This window comes from Triticum aestivum, chromosome 1B (assembly GCF_018294505.1).
Source record: "Triticum aestivum cultivar Chinese Spring chromosome 1B, IWGSC CS RefSeq v2.1, whole genome shotgun sequence".
Taxonomy (NCBI): Eukaryota; Viridiplantae; Streptophyta; class Magnoliopsida; order Poales; family Poaceae; genus Triticum; species Triticum aestivum.
Window position 1 is genome coordinate 372386875 of NC_057795.1, and position 17310 is coordinate 372404184.

General features: G+C 46.1%; 1 protein-coding gene across 1 annotated transcript; it reads right to left on the reverse strand.

Moving 5' to 3' along the window:
- Window positions 1-3584: 3584 nt before the first annotated feature.
- On the reverse strand, window positions 3585-6430 carry LOC123078626 (protein FAR1-RELATED SEQUENCE 6-like). The gene is made up of 2 exons (XM_044501206.1): window positions 6255-6430; window positions 3585-5890 (listed from the first exon to the last, which is right to left on the reverse strand). The coding sequence occupies exon 2, from the start codon at window positions 5886-5888 to the stop codon at window positions 3585-3587; it is 2304 nt and encodes a 767-aa protein (XP_044357141.1). The 5' UTR covers window positions 5889-5890; window positions 6255-6430.
- Window positions 6431-17310: the final 10880 nt, after the last annotated feature.

A 17310-nucleotide genomic window follows, 5' to 3' on the forward strand; every position in this document is an offset into this window, starting at 1 on the left:
GAATGTAGGCCAAGGCATGGTGGCTGCACCTATTCTGGAGGAGTGCTTGTCCCTTTTGCAAGATTTTGGGAAGGTTTTCATTGAGCATTGTAACCGTGAGTCAAATGTAGTTGCTCATGAGCTAGCTAGGTGGGGAAGCGCTAACAATCCGGCTGTGTGGGTTGATGCACCACCGAATTTTATTGTAAATTTCCTTGTGGACGATGTAACAGTGATTGATAAATAAAGCTAGCCATAAAGGCCTTCCCGTCAAAAAAAGAAAAAACCCTCTAGTCCTCTACATTCAGAAGAAACTATTTGCTCTAGATATATTCAGAGAAAGAATACAATAGGTAGCGCCGAAAGAGAAAAGAACGGTATAGGAGTATCATTTAATCAGAGGAGACGGGCACGTTTCCTGTACTACCTTTATTCGTCGTAGATAGAAAATACGCGTGCAAGATCGCGTCAGATAGGATTCATTCAGGGCGCGGCGACCGACGATTCAGCCGACAGATTGCTCGCACCAGCGACCAAATTGGAATAAACGGATTAACAAGCGCCACCATGTCCGGCTGCACGCACAGAACAAAGTCCTCCACGCGCACGGACGAACGGACGGACGATCGGTTCGTGCATGCACACCTGCACCCCCCGAAACTTTATTTCATCATCAACAACGTTGAACGTCAGATGCACGCATGGTTTCGTCAGGTTTCAACGTTGCTGTTCCAATCAGCGACCTAGATACCATCACAGCACTTTTAAACTTCGGTGTATATATAGGATAGGACCCATATGTGCCATTTCCTTTTAGCGGTTTTGCGTTGCTTCCCGCAAGCTGTTAGAACTTATACGTATTAATTAGAAGAAAGGAGGAGGAGGAGGCAGTCTTGATCGGTTCCGATGCGATGTCCATGGCTTAATTAGCTCCTCGCACGTAGCTTCCAAGCACACTGCACACGCCAAAAATAAATACAAATTGTAATAATACATATCCATTGCACCTTTTCGAAAAAAAAATATATCAATTGCACCAAACCTGAAATTGGCACGTACGGCAAGCAAAGACATACGCGGCACCGAATTTATATCGCCAGGAACGAAATCGACTAATCATTTGAATTAAGTAGCCCGCCGCGCGCACGCGCGGGTTAGGAGTAGGGTTCTTGTCCGATTGATTGTTCTCCGATACCAGTAGACCGCTATGCAGTGTGCGCCATTACACCTCTTTTTGTCTCGAGGCGTGTGGAGAAGCCGAACGGCTCGTGAAGAAGCTTCGTGCTTGCTTCTCCTTCTCGTGCAGTGCAGCGCGGTAGGTACAGTCACGTCCATCGCGCCGCTCAAATGGGTTTTCAAAAGACATAGTAGATGATTTGATTTTATGTGATCTTTGTTAGAGGCAATTTTGTGTGACTAATTAATCGGTCCTTTTCGTGACTGATTGGACCGGGACGCTGCAAGTTTTCTTTCAGAAATGTGATGTAATCGGGAGCCGGCCGGCCATTGGCTATGCGTGTGACTGCATGCACACTGTAGTGTGTTATTGTTAATTTGGACAGGAGAGCTGATTAAGTCTGAGTGAGTGGACATGGTGTTAGGGCGTCGTCTTCTACGTCGGGCCCCTGACGCTGCACGTCTACAATGCTCGATCGGTACGTACGTACTCGATCGATCGCCATGGACTCCCATCCATCCGTATCGATCCACGACGCAATAATGCTACACGTACAGGAGATTACGGGCGTTTTACAGGCTGACTAGGAGTCCGTCCGACGTGGCTGCGAGGGTGCGAGCGCGCGCTGAACTGAAAAGGAAAAGATAAAATAAAAAAAAAATCCCGGCGGTTTCCTTTCTCTCCCAAGCGACGACCGGCTCGCCCAGATCGGCCAAGCTATCTGCTCCAGTTCCCCTCATGGCTGTGTGGATGCGATCTCTTTCGACGCGTCAGGATGTGCTACCTTCAGGCGGCGAGGCGACTTCCTCCTCGTTGGATGCCCCATGGCTGCCTCCTCCGATGCGTCGAGGCGATCCCCTGCTTGTCGGCAGTGTCAGGACCGGTTCCTCCAGGGCGACCAGGCGATCCCCTGCTCGTCGGCAGCGTGACGGCCGGCTCCTTCAGAGAGGCGAGGCGGCCTCGTCGTATAGACGCTGGAAGCGCCGTGGGCGAGCCCCGTGGAGCCCTGGGCGGCGTACATGCTAGTCGTACGGCGGCTGACGATGCTGATCGACCTGCTCCTGAGCATGCAGGGCAGCGTCGACGTTCTCATCCCCCCCGCAGCTGGACCAGATGGACGAGCTAAAGTGCCAAACTGGTAGCTCTGAATTTTGCTTCAGTTTTGCTTCCTGCTAATCTGAATTTAGGGGAAGCTCTGAATTTTGTGCAAGGACTGAATTTTGTTATGTTTTGCAGGGAGAGGAATAGACACTCTAGCAGCAGTGGTATTCTCTATGCAATCAATTCGGTGAAACATTTAGTGTTGTTTCACCGAATCAAAAGAGACCAAAATCAGACCACATATGATTGCAGATTATGCGTGTGTATGTGGAGAAGATGACTGGAGTGTGCAAGTTCCATACAGAATTGCTCGCTTAGTTGGTGTTGATTGTAACGTGTACTTTTCATTATATGATTTTGTGTGGTTGTAAAATCAGACCTTATGAATTAGATCAATATACAAGGTTGTTTGTTTCTTGAAAAATTGATGGATGGTAAATCCTGTGTGACGTATAAGTTGTGATCATAATGTTCCAACTAGAATTATGAATAAGAAATCTGTCCTGATGGAAACATCCTTGTTCTATTGCAAATGTGTGAGACAGAAAACTCTCATTCATGAGAATTAGCTAGCGGCAATGCGCACGTACACATATCCAAGGAAAATTGCAAAAGTATAACAATCTCATAAAGCAAATCTGGTACTTTAGGGAAAAATCCTGATGACAAAATATAAATTTGGTGCCCGGGTGTCTTTCAGCTATTACATTAAAGTTGCCAAGTGCATAGAAAGTACTACATCCAACCACTTGAAATGACATAAATCTTGTCTAACTCTGATCCACCGTATTGTTCCGCCCTCCAATTCCATCAAAGTGCAACTCAGCAGAACTGGGCACTACAGTCGATCCTTGCTGAACTTGAAACAACATACTTGTATATTCTCCTAGGATTGGAGGCATAACCATTGTCGATAAACCTCCAAATGATACCGTAGTCGATTCTTGGGGTACATTTATGTTGCCAGCGATAATGCCCAAGTCAAATGATTCCTGTCCAAAGAAGGTGATAAAATGACATTGCTGCTCAAGTGTTTACTAGAAATAAAAGGATGAGAAATAAAGATACCTGAGCTGTGATACTACAAGCCTGGCCATCCAAATAAACATCTTGTTGACTCTGTTTTAGATTGCAAGAAGTCAGTAAAATACATGAAAAAATATTGCTAAACAGCCGGGAGCAAGAATTAGATACCATATGTTCTATAGCATTTTGTTGTAGAATATCATCCTCTGAGGTTTTTCTTTTTTTGCTGGACCTTTTATTTTTCATATTCAAGGAGCGAGCCTGAAACAAATACAATTTTACTGAGCTCACAAGTGTGAATTTAGGTCTTCTTTTTCACAACTGAAAAATGTAATATTCGAAATGATACCTCTTTTTCAGCTTCCTTCTTCTCCTTTATTGCAGCCTTTTTCTTCTCCATTTGTTCTTTTTTCTTCTTCTTTTCGTTTGCTTGGCGAATAAGCTTATCAACCTTAGATTCTTTTCTCACCGAAGGAGGGCGTCCAGCACATCTAACAGCTATTGGACTCAGTATAGTTTTACCTGTTGCCTTCCCATTGGAAGGTGAATCTTCCTGTGTACCAACCTTATCATTGTTATTTTCAGAACTTGAGTTGCTGCTGTACTTAATTTTCAAGGTGCGAAGATCTTCGATCAAGGAATTGTGTGCATCATCCGACATGGCACCTATCTCTGCAACTGGGTAGAAAGAATTGCACAAGCTATCAAAGCGTTTGGCAATAGGACTGTCTTCCATCCCCCCGTATGTGCATCTGATAAAGTTATGTTTTCTTTTCACATTTTTTTTCCACCGAGCAAGGATGTATTGTGGAGGAACCTCCTTGATTTTCTTTTGAGTAAGCACACACAACACATGCCTACAGAGAATACCTCTGAACTCAAAGCGGCGACATGAACACTTAACTTCGAACTCTTCCTCATTGAAATATACATGGTACAGAATATCCTTTCTCCATCCTTTTTCTTCGTCAATTAGCACATCCTCGGTTATTTCATATGTTTCTATTGCCCCTTCTTTTTGTATAAACTTCCGATCACAATACATAATATCTGTTAGCTCTTCTTGAAATTCTTTGAACTTTGAATTTGTATAGATTGACTGAAATTGCTTCTCAATGTCAAAGCGTGTGATACAAGGTATGGTTGAATTGAAAGAATTGAAATCAGCAACATTCTCCTTCTCAACTTTATCACGAAGAGCATTCTCATATTGGCTAACAAAATGCTTCAATGTAGTTTTTGCATTAACATATCCATCAAAGAAGGCATTCATACTCTCACTACGTTGTGTAGTAGACATACCTGCCCAAAAGGCATCTTTCACAAATGCTGGAACCCAACGGTGTCGATAGTTGTAAAGCCCTTTAAGCCATTCATTATCACCAAGATCATACTTCTCAATCATATGCATCCAAGCAACTTCAAACTCTGCAACTGTTAATGAATCATAGACCGCATTGCCAACAGCAACCTTGATGCGATCATATTCATCATACCCACCTAGCTTCTCGGGTATCTTTTTCATTATGTGCCACAAGCACCATCTGTATCGAGATTCCGGAAAAACTACTTCCACACCATTCTGAATTGCTTTTGCTTGATCCGTGACAATTGCTTTTGGTTGACGATTTGACATACATGTGAGCCATGCTTGAAATAACCAAACAAATGTTCCAGTATCTTCATTTGATAATAAAGCACATCCTAGCAAAACTGATTGGCCATGATGATTCACTCCGACAAAACAAGCAAACGGCATATCATATTTGTTCATCAAATATGTCGTATCAAAAGTAATGACATCATGAAAAGAGTCATACACTGCCCTACTTCTGGCATCAGCCCAAAATACATTCCTAAGTCGGGATTCATCATCAACATCCATTACACTAAAAAAGTTTGGGTTGTCGGATTGCATTTTAATAAAGTAGTCACGAACCGCTTCAGCATCACCACTGCCAAGTTTCAGCCTCCTTATTTTCTCTAGAAAATTACGAGAATCTTTCTCACCAAAAGTTAGGTTATGATGACCATCTGCTGCCACAACAAAAGAATTGAAGTTCTTGTTTACCCGAATTCCGGCTCTGTCATTCAACTCAAGCTTTCGCTTAACATGGTAGTCTAACCTTTTGTTGCATCTAAATAACCGAGATTTTAGTGGACTTAATGCATGATTATGATCCAATATGACCTTCGAAAGGTACAACTTCCCATCAGGACCACGAGTAACATTAATTTTAGCTTTGCATCCTAACCCGGCTGATGGATTTGGCTTCAACATATTTCTTGAGTTGGACTGAGTCTTACCATGACGGCTGCAGGAAAGTGTAAGGTACCTCAATTGTCCATTATCATCACTGTTTGAACTTCTTCTCGTCACACCAAAGCCTTTTGCTTTAGCATACTGGGTATAATACTCTCGCACCTCATTCTCATTACCAAAGGTCATCCCCAGTTCAGGATCTCCAAGTGACACATCTGGTTGGGCTTCACCAAGGTCATGTTCAACTTCCACATTGCTTTTCTTCTGCTGCTTAATGCCATCATCGTCGCTTGAAATAGACATGTCACTTGATTCTTGAACAATACAAGTTCCATCATCCATTCCTACAAGCCATGAAATTTTTAATCATTCTCGTACAAAGGCAACATAACTAAACTGAATGGTAACAAATTGACCTAAAAATTGACATGTTAAATTATTTTGAAAAGGTTGTGTTGAACATTACCAGATGCATATACTTAGAAACAAACATAACATTGTGTGCCGAGGTGATGTGATGTGCTACATGCAAACAGATGAAAGATTAATAACTAATCATTTGTAGCTAACTTCAGGGCTTCATCAAGGCGGAAAACTCAGGTACACAGCTTTGATCTACAGATGGATAAATCAAGTATATATGCTGCAGTATCACCAGTCAGACTATCCAAATCGTAACTTCATGGCCTTCAGTATACATAGGATTACCTGCTAATGCCGATGTGACGGAGCATGCGACGCCGACGGCTTGAAAAGATCGGCCGAGCAAGCAGCAATGTGCCCTTGGCGGCGCGAGACGGCCGTGGTCGTTCGAGGCGAACGCGATCGGCAAATTGAGCCGCTGTTCTGTTTTTCCAGTAGCGTAAACATCGGCACGTCCTCCTTTTTCGTTATTTCCTGCCGTTCTGTTTTTTTTTTTACTTTGCGTAAACAGCGGCATGTTCTCCTTTTTCCTTTATTTCCCCGCAGCTCAGCCACGTCGGACGGACTCCTAGTCAGCCTGTAAAACGCCCGTAATCTCCTGTACGTGTAGCATTATTGGGGATGATGTGGGAGATAAAACAAAGGAGATGCTGCGCTGTCAGGGTGGCTTTACCTCCCTCCCTCTCCTGCTAGTTAAAAACCCAAAGGACGGAGGAGAGGGAGAGGAGTGCCTGCCTGCCTGCCGGGCAATGGTATGGTAGAGAGAGAAACATGTGAGCAGCATGTAGAGGGAGGAGAGAGAAAGAGGCTTGTAATGAAAGGGAGGGGAGCACAAATACCCCTCTACAAAACTCCCCTACCTCAATCCCCATGGAGGAATATGTTGGATTCTGTGGTGATCTTACTCATTTCCCTTCCCCATACAATATATCTTAATAGGTCATATGTTATCCACCGGATTAACCTTTCTTTGCTAGCAGTAACTTTACACCTGTATTTCTGCTAAGTACTCCAGCCTCTGTTATCACAACAATTTCGATCAAGCGATTGCTGCAGTGAAACAATTAGTTACAGCAAGTTTTTTTTCTCTTTCAGCAGGGGTATTTTCGCAAACAAAAAGACATATATTTAACCTTCCTGGCCAGAAAAAGATTTATGCATGAGAGAACAAAATTAGTTAGAGAAACGGGAGAGAGAGAGAAAAAAAGGTAGGACGAGGAGTGAGAGAAGGAGCAGACAAGACCACATTATAACAGCTGTGCTGTGGGCCCGCGCGGAGAGCGAAAGAGGTGCAGAACGTGCCCGGCGATTAACGCGGACCCCCCATCACCACTCGCCCAGGCAAAACCGACGCGGTGCACCGCACGCAGACGCCACTGAGCTGTGGGTCCGTGACTTTGCTTGACCCATGTGTCATGCGCTTCGGTTGGAGAAGTGCCTGTGTGCGTGGACAAGGCGGAGGAGTATAAAAATGGCCATACATTGGCATGTTGTGGGTTAATCCCTCCCTTTCCAGGTAATAAATGGCCATGTGGCCCTTTTTAATGATTAGGCAAAAAAATCTGGGTGATTAATTAAGTTAACCACCTGCATTATTCTTTCCCTGCTTAAGTTAATGTATGGGCAGGATGGCATTTCTTTTCACGTGGAAATGCATCTTAGAAATATATGGGGGCAGCGAGTTGAAATGGAGAATTGATACGGTCACAGACTGTTTGTCCTACTGGAACAAAGAAAATCATGGCAAGCATATACATATGTATTTACTTTTTACATGAGATTTCACAGTAAGGGTTGGAGTCGTGCACAAGAATACCATCCATGCATATATTTAACTCTATCTTTGAATTTAGCACATCAAAACGAACAAATGATAGTACCTACTAACATTATTGAACCAAAAACATGATAAGTATGTGCCACTGATTTCAGTATACTAGCTGTAAGATTGGGAAACCACACATTGTGGTGCCTTGTATTGATCTATCACTGGTGGAAAAAGGGCCTTTGGTCGCGGTTCGCAACTGCCATTAGTCGCGGTTGCGCAACCGCGACAGAACGGGCGCGACTAAAGGCCCCCCCCCCTTTAGTCGCGGTTGCTTAAGAACCGCGACTAAAGGCCCGTCCACGTGGGCGCCAGGTGGCCTTCGGGGCGGAGGACCTATAGTCGCGGTTCTTGTGGCTAACCGCGACTAAAGGCCGCCACAGGTTTTTGAAAAAAAAAATTGAATTTTTTTTTTCAATTTTCTGAATTATTTTAACCTCTAGTCTCTAATCACCACCCCTCATCACTTCTCAATTTATTCTTTTATCACCCCTCATCATTCCAAATCATCTAACTTCCCAACCGGTCACCCATCCCTCTCACTACTCCAGCCCAAGCACGCTTAACTTCCGGGTTCTATTCTCCCACGCTCCAAGTCTGCACTTGTTGTTTTCCTGACAATAATAAGATGTCAATCCTATTAACCTTCAGGAATTTTGCTTGAGCATGAAGTGACACATTTCACTGTTTGAGTTTGAAACTATTGTTTTAAAAAACAATAATTATTTAGTAACACTAATATTTCTTGAATAATTAGTTTGACCATTGTTTGACCACAGTTTGACCACAGTTGACCACAGTTTGACCAGATTTGACCAAAATTGAAATAATTAAAATAATTATTTAGTAACACTTATATTCTAGAATAATTAGTTTGACCATTGTTTGACCATAGTTTGCCCACTGTTTGAATATTTTTCAATTTTTTCCACTCTAGATCTTACAAGCCCCGTAACTTTTTTTCTATTAGGTTTTTGAGGATTTTGAAAATGTTTAACGGTTCTGTTAAATTTGGATGTAACTTTTCGAGTAGATGATTTTTCATATAAAAAACTTTTTCATCCGAGTTAGTATGCAAAAGTTATGCCCATTTTTACAAATTTCAGAGAGATTTTGCAAATAAAGTCAAAATTCACATTTGCAAATTTTCCCAACAACTAGACCACATATCACATGAGAAACTTATTTTCTTTTATTTTTTTGACATTTCCATTATTTTCTTTTATTTTTTTTAAAACTGAAAAGGCGATCCCGGGGGGGGGGGGGGGGTAGAGTTTGAAAATGGGACCTTTAGTACCGGTTCGTGGCACGAACCGGGACTAAAGGTCTCAACCCCATTAGTTCCGGTTCGTGCCACAAACCGGGACTAAAAGGGGGGGCCTTTAGTCGCGGTTGGCCTGGCCAACCGCGACTAAAGGCCTTTGGGCACCTTTAGTCGCGGTTGGCCTGGCCAACCGCGACTAAAGCCCGCGAGCGCCCTGGGCCCAGGCATTTGGTCGCGGTTCATCTGCCGAACCGCGAGTAAAGACTTCATTAGTCGCGGTTCCTACAGTTTCGCGACTAATGGGGCTGGACGGAAGCCTCTTTTTCTACCAGTGTATATATATAGGTTACAAGGCAAAGTTCGTATCGTACAATATACGGACACATATACAAGGACTACACATATACAACCGTATAACTATACAAAACAATATGATTATATATATTCTAACACCCTTCCTCAGTCGTAAACGGGCGTCGACGAATGTTAAGACTGTCCCGAAAATCCAAAAAGAGAGGAGATGGCAATCCTTTGGTGAAAATGTCCGCAAATTGAGAAGAACTCGGAACGTGAAGAACCCGGACCTCGCCTGTGGTGACACGGTCGCGCACAAAGTGTAAATCGATCTCCACATTCTTGGTGCGCTGATGATGAACGGGATTCTGTGTCATGTAAACAGAGCTCACATTGTCACAAAACACCACAGTGGCACCAGTCACCGGTCGATGAAGCTCCTGAAGAAGCTGCCGTAACCAACATGTTTCAGCCACGACATTTGCAACTGCCCTGTATTCGGCCTCGGCGCTGGAACGAGAGACCGTGTGCTGCCGCTTAGCAGACCACGACACCAGGTTAGTGCCAAGGAAGACACAATAACCTGAGGTAGACCGACGAGTGTCAGGGCAACCTGCCCAATCAGCGTCAGAATAGGCCAGCAATTTGTTGGAGCTGCGTCGAAACAAAGTGAGGCCATGGCCGGTGGTGCCGCGGATATAGCGAAGCACACGCTTCACAAGTAGCAAATGATTAGCCCGAGGATCATGCATATGAAGACAAATCTGCTGCACAGCATAAGAGCTGTCCAGCTGAGTGAACGTGAGGTACTGACGACCGCCTGCAATACTACGATACTCGGTGGGATCTGCAACTGGATCACTGGACTTGGCTGAAAGTTTGGAGGTAGTATCAACTGGAGTAGAGATGGGTTTGCACTGCAACATGCCAGCTCTGTCAAGAAGATCCAATGCATACTTCTCCTGTGAGAGGAACAGACTGTCCTTACTGCGTGTGACGGAGATGCCCAGAAAATAATGAAGATCACCCATATCCGTCATACTGAATTCGGTACGAAGAGAGGCAATCAAACTGTGCAACAATGTCGGGGACGATGCAGTCAGGATAATGTCATCCACATAGAGCAGGAGATAGGCCATGTCAGCACCACGCCGATAAACGAACAACGAGCTGTCGGACTTGGAGCCAATGAAACCAACCGATGCAATGAACGAAGCAAACCGCTGAAACCATGCACGAGGCGCCTGTTTCAAACCATAGAGTGATTTGTTGAGACGACAAACCTTATCAGGGAAACGAGGATCAGTGAACCAAGAAGGCTGACGAGCATAAACAGTCTCGCTGAGAGTGCCATTGAGGAATGCATTCTTGACATCAAGATGATGGATGGACCAGTCACTAGAGAGAGCAAGAGAGAGCACCGTTCGAATAGTGGCTGGCTTGACGACCGGGCTGAAAGTTTCATCGAAATCAATACCTTCTCGCTGTGTAAATCCACGAAGCACCCAACGAGCCTTGTAGCGATCCAAAGAACCATCAGACTTCATCTTGTGACGGTAGATCCACTTACCTGTAACAATGTTAGCATTGCGAGGTGGATCGACGAGGTCCCAAGTGTTGTTGGAGAGAAGAGCACCATACTCCTCAACCATAGCGGAATGCCAATTTGGATCCTTGAGAGCACCACGACAAGTCTTCGGTATGGGAGATAAACCCTCAACATGAAGATCAAATATATTTTTCGGCTGCATAATGCCCTGTTTAGCACAAGTTGCCATGGCGTGAGATGGTGGCGGTGGAGGGGCCCGTGGCCGGCGGGTCCGGGGTGGATCCACAGCAACAGGAGCTGGCGACGGCGTTGCCGGTGGTGAAACGGCTGTAGTAGGAGAAGGACTCCCAGCAGGGTCGCCCTCGGAGCTCCCAGCAGGGCGTTTGGCAGTAGCCCGGGCCCCAGGCGACCGGGGCGAGGTCGGTGGCGGCGACCGAGGAGGGGACCGTGGCGGCGGCGACGACGACCGTGGCGCCGACGGTGGAGTCGCGTCCGAGGTCACCGTGCCTGGCACGGTGAATGGCATCAACAAAACCGGCTGCTCAGCACCCTGCAAAAAATCATAAGTGTGCAGGGAAGGAGTAGGAGTTGACGAAGATGGAGGGGAGGCGAATGGAAAGGTTGACTCATCGAACACTACATGACGAGAGATGATGATCTTTTGGGTGGAACGATCGAGGCAGCGATAGCCATGATGTCGTGATGGGTACCCTAGAAACACGCACGGCACGGAGCGAGGCGCAAGTTTGTGCGGAGCGACGGCTGTGGTGTTGAGGTAACATAGACATCCGAAAACCCTAAGACCAGCATATTCAGGATCTACGCCAAGTAAGGCACGAAAGGGAATACGATCCGAGATTGCCTTTGAAGGCAGCCGATTATGCAACATAACGGCGGTGTGAAGAGCTTCAACCCAAAAACGAGGTGGCATACTAGCTTGGATAAGTAGTGTACGAGTAATGTCATTAAGAGTACGAATAATGCGTTCGGCTTTACCATTCTGTTGCGAAGTGTATGGACATGAAAAGCGGAGTGCAATTCCATGGTGCTGGGCAAAGGAATGGAGGAGTGAATTATCGAACTCATGACCATTATCACACTGAATAGCCTGCAAGCGTGCACTAAACTGGGTGAGCGCTAAAGCATGAAGGGACGACAAGTGCGAGAAAGCTTCGGACTTAGTCCGTAGAGGGTACACCCATGCATACTGAGTAAAATCATCGAGACAGACGAGATAATACTTAAAGCCAGAAATACTCTCAACAGGAGAAGTCCACAAATCACAGTGAATTATTTGAAACGGAGTAGTGGTTACACGATTGGTGGAAGAAAAAGGAAGACGAACATGACGACCTAAATGACAAGCATGACACAAGCTACTTTTATTCTTTTCCCTAGGGATAGCCGAAGAACGAGCTAATGACTCCATGACGGGCCGCCCAGGATGCCCAAGCCGATGATGCCAGAGTGCTGCATCGACGACGAGGAAGGCGTGTGGCTGGCTAGTAGAGGAAGGGCGGATGGAGTAGAGAGCTCCGAAGCTATTGCATCTGAGAATCTCGGTCCTGGATAGAAGATCCTTCACAAAAAAACCAAGAGGGTCAAATTCGACGGATACACGATTATCAATGGTGAACTGACGAACAGAAAAAAGATTTTTAACTATGTTAGGAACTACTAAGACATTACGAAGGTAAAGAGGGCGAGAGGTGGTAGAAATAGGAAGACGTGCATGCCCGGTACCAGTGATTGGAAGAGTGGAACCGTTACCGACAATGACAGCACGACGAGAGGAGGAGGGGGGGGGGGGACACGGAGGAGAGCATACCGGGATCGGACGCAAAGTCGGAGGAGGCGCCGGTGTCCATCACCCACTCCCTGGAGGATGCTTGCAGCCCCATGGTTTGGAACTGATGCATGAGCGCGGTCTGGTCCCATGAAGCCGAAGATGAGGTCGGTGATGATGGAGCAGTGCCGGGGAGGCCGTAGGAGAGCTGTCCAGGGGCGTAGCCATAACCGTAGGGAGCAACGCCGTACGGGTTTTGGGCGTAGAATGCATGCAGCGACGGGGTGTGCCGGGGCGCGTAGCTGGGAGCAGCGCCATAGCCGGGCGGCGCGCGACCGAGCAGCCCCCCTTAGCCATAGGGCCACATCTGGATGGCGCCGTTCCAGGGATGTTGCGGTGAGGGCCAGGAAGGAGTGGCAGCCTGCGGGGTCGCGGGCGCCGGGGTCTCCTTGGTGACTCCAGCGGCGGCCTTCTTCTTCTTCTTTCCTTTTCCAGGAGCCTTGCCAGGGTTGCCTGTGTTGCCAGGGTTGCCGGTGTTGGTGAAGAGGGCCGTGTTTGAGTTGCGGGAGCGGCGGTTTTTGCGCTTCATGTCTTGGAGCGCAAGCAACGAGCGGCACCGCGCAAAGGTCATACCGGGCATGAGGGAGATGAGATCGGCGGCGGACTCGTATTGCTCGAAGAGGCCGTTGAGGCAGTGGACCACCATCTCGGCATCGTCAATGGGGGCGCCAAGATCCGCAAGCCCGTCGGAGAGGGATTTAACCTTCTGGAGATAGTCGGCCATACTCATATCTCCCATCTTGACATCGCCGAGCTCGGCCGTAAGGTGGAGTTGGCGATTGATCTTGTGGTCGTTGAAGAGACCGTTGATGATGTTCCAGAGATCGACGGCGAGGGGATCGTCGCCGGGCGTCATGACGGCGTCGAGGATACTGAGCGAGACAGACCCATAGAGCCAAGAGACGACGGTGGCGTCGAGGAGAGACCACTCCGGGTTCGGTGCATTGGGAGCATCGAAGTCGAGGTGATCCAGGAGGGCGTACTTGCGACAAGCGGCGCGGAAGAAGGTGCGCCATTGCCGGTGAATGCCGGTGTCAAGCGCGAGCTCGACGGGAACGTGGCCTTTGATGGAGTGGAGACCGACGGCTTGGGCGTGCAGTGAGGTCAAGGAGAAGGACCCCGCGCTCGTCCCAGATCCATCGGCAGCGGTCGCGAGAGGCATCTTTGCCTTGGCTGCTTCGGCAGCCTCGGCGTCCTGGCGCTCCTTGGCGGCGGCCAGCGCCTGGTTCGTCGCGTCAGCGTTGGGTTGCGACATGGATGCGGCGGTGTGGGCGCGGCGGCGAGAGAGGTGGTGGTTTCGGCGGCAGCGGAAGGAGGAGGAGGGCGGCACAGGCTAGGGTTAGGTTTTTAGGCTCTATACCATGTAAGATTGGAGAAACCACATGTTGTGGTGCCTTGTATTGATCTATATATATAGGTTACAAGGCAGAGTTCGTATCGTACAATATACGAACACCTATACAAGGACTACACATATACAACCGTATAACTATACAAAACAATACGGTTATATATATTCTAACACTAGCAATAAAAGATGTGCAATGAACTAAAATATTTGATCATATCTCAAAGACAAACACAGTGTATGTTCTATTGTGGCAAATGGCATGTGTCATTTTATGCAACACGACTATTGACTCGTTAATGCAATATTTGTAGGAGCCGATTTTCTAGTTAAATTTTGTGCTGGTTGTGAGTGTCCAGTTTATCTGCGAACCGTCGAATAAATATTTCGAGTCAATTGGTTCTTATGAAGTTGTACATGCATCAATGCAAACATAGCGTGTCACTCTATCTATCCAACCACCTCCATAAATGTATATATGGTTGAAACTTTAGCGGTATATATAAAGATATGCAATGCATGATGTACTAATTACTAGTTTGTCGCTCTCGCGTTATACATATATACAAACACCGAGCAATATCCTTGGGCTATAAATCCAAGTTAGCATGACATGTAGAAGATGGATGCTAATGTAAAGTCAAAAGCGTGAGCAACCTGCATATATAGTCGGTCTTTGTTCGTGAGGGCATGCATGCTTGCCACCCAACTCTATAAATACGTGGGATCTTGTGTGTGCGGTACTGACTATATACGTGTCGTGTCACTTCTTTCGTCACCCCTTTATGTGTAACACGTATGTAAGGTGGTATATGCATGCATTTCACCATATTTTTGTTCTACAAATAGCTGACACATGCTAATACTTTGCATCAAGAAACACATTTCACCCCTTTTTCTCCGGCTTCATGCTTGATCATGCTCCAATGCTAATCTCTTTTGTCCATTATATAGGCCTTTCATTCCTAAGCAATTCAAACACATCCAATTTGGAAAAACATCATATTCTAATGAGCATTGGATGTAGTCTCTAGAAACAGAAGTAACAGGTAATCTAATTGGTGTGCGAGAGCTCTAGTGGCTGGACCTTTTTTTTCCGGTACTTGTACATGTGTAGCGGCAAAGACTATGTGTGTAACAATGGTAGGAATGTCCTCATCAGTAATGGTAGACGCTCATGTATATGTTTAGTTCCGTATACTGTATGACTCTTGATTTAAAACGGCATCACTATCTGTACGTAATTAACCATATATGATATTTGATTAAAAAATAATATCTAAAAACAAGGCGCTTAAACTTTTTTTCTCTCTTTCTTCAAAAGCAAGGCTCATGGTCATTTGGACGAATTACAAGTTGAGTCGATTGGGTGCACACTTACATGATTGGTGCGCTGGAAACAACCTTGGTACGCGGAAAAAACATGCAAACCTTTTTTAAAATTCAAAGGAAGTATCATACGGCAAGGTGAACATTCTTCTACTACAATACAAAAACTAGACGATGGGCCATATAAAGCATGTGTTTACTTGTACGTAAATAAATGATTTCCTTGAAGACATGTAATACAGTTCTTTTGAGTTGGACCTTGAATTTGTCTATTGAAAATTGTGACAACATAATTATATGGGAAAAACTGCAAAGAAAAAAAGTACTAATAGCACATTGTGGAGTATACATGTATGCGTGGTAATGTATTGTTGTGCATGTAGCATTACCCTGGGTTGGAAATATGCTGAAATCAAGGACGTGAGAAAGACGAATCTTTTCCCTCCAGGTGGCACACGATCCGACCTGCATCACCCATGATCTGCTGGGGAGGATAATGATTGACGATGCCTTGAGAGGTGTAAAAGCAACCCTCCCAAATCACCCGATTAATTAACGAAAAAGCTTACCTTCAGCCGACCGATTGGCGTGCATGTCCGCCGGTTCTGTGACCGTCGGATCGTCTGTTGATTAGACTGTCGAGAGCATTTCCACATGCACCATCTGTTTCCTAAGCATCTGTGTCCGTTTCCTACAACTGGGCTTTTATTTCAGAGTAGGCGTTCTGCAACTGCCTTTTTTACGAACAGAAGAGGGATTAGATCCCGCAGTGGTGGTGGCTCATGTGGCTGGAAGGAGCGACGGTGGCTAGATTTGGGAGGGTGGCGTCGGCGCAGGGCTTTGGGCGACTAGGGCATACCCACCGCGGTGGCGACGACGACGGGTGCGGGATCGGCGGTGGCCGACGACGACTGAAGTAGGTACGGATCAGAGATCCTTTCCCCCATTTTCTAGCAGATGTGGTAGGGGGTGGTGGTGGTGGTGCTCCCCTGCAAGTTTACGTGTATGCCTTCCAGCAGTAAGTTTGTGCTCCTGTCACTACCCATCTTTTCAGGCATACGGTCTCCGTGTGTTTCTATGCCAACCCCTGGATCGAATCGTCGGCATACACGGTCTGTTGTATCATACACAAATGCGTCCTTTATTACGTTGCATGATCCAGAAAGCAAATAGTCTTACAGACTCTAGCCACAGGCTAGTCAAATACATAGTCTTATCATAAGCTAACAGAGTTCATAACAAGCGGAAACGAAAGCAAATCTAAGGTAGATGTCTTGGTAAGCTCCACCAACACCACGGGGAAGCATGTCGAGTGGAGGCACAAAAGCCTACGTAAGTCACTCCTCATAGGCATCACCTTCAAATGATACGTTGCAGCCACTAGGGTCAATACATTGAATGTATTGACAAGTCCATAGTTCATTTGAAATCATGTTCACCTATGTCGGTGGTAAAACCGGCAGACCTCGGGGTTGGGGGTCCCGAGCTATGGATCTCGGATCGGTGGTAACAAGGACGAATGAGGCAATTTTTACCCAGGTTCGGTCCCTCTCGAAGAGGTAATACCCTGCGTCCTGCTTTGATTGTATTGATGATGATGTATCGAGTACAAGCTTGATCTACCTCGACATCATAAGGAGAGATCTAACCCTAGGGCTAGGTGATGTAGGGTGGAACCCTAGATGCCCGATCTTTCACGAAATGGAGGGGATCCTACAAAGAACACGAAGAACACGAGGGGAAATGCGAGGGAAATCACGCGGGAAAAAGAGAGCAAACATTCAAATAGACAAGAAACGATCACACATGCTAGATCCTCGAAACACAAAGAGAGACATGATCCAAATCCAACAAAGGATGATACAAGTGGCGGTAGTTCTTCTCCG

Coding starts and splice junctions, on each gene's coding strand:
- LOC123078626 (XM_044501206.1), bottom strand. CDS start 5,888: ATGGATGATGGAACTTGTATTGTTCAAGAATCAAGTGACATGTCTATT.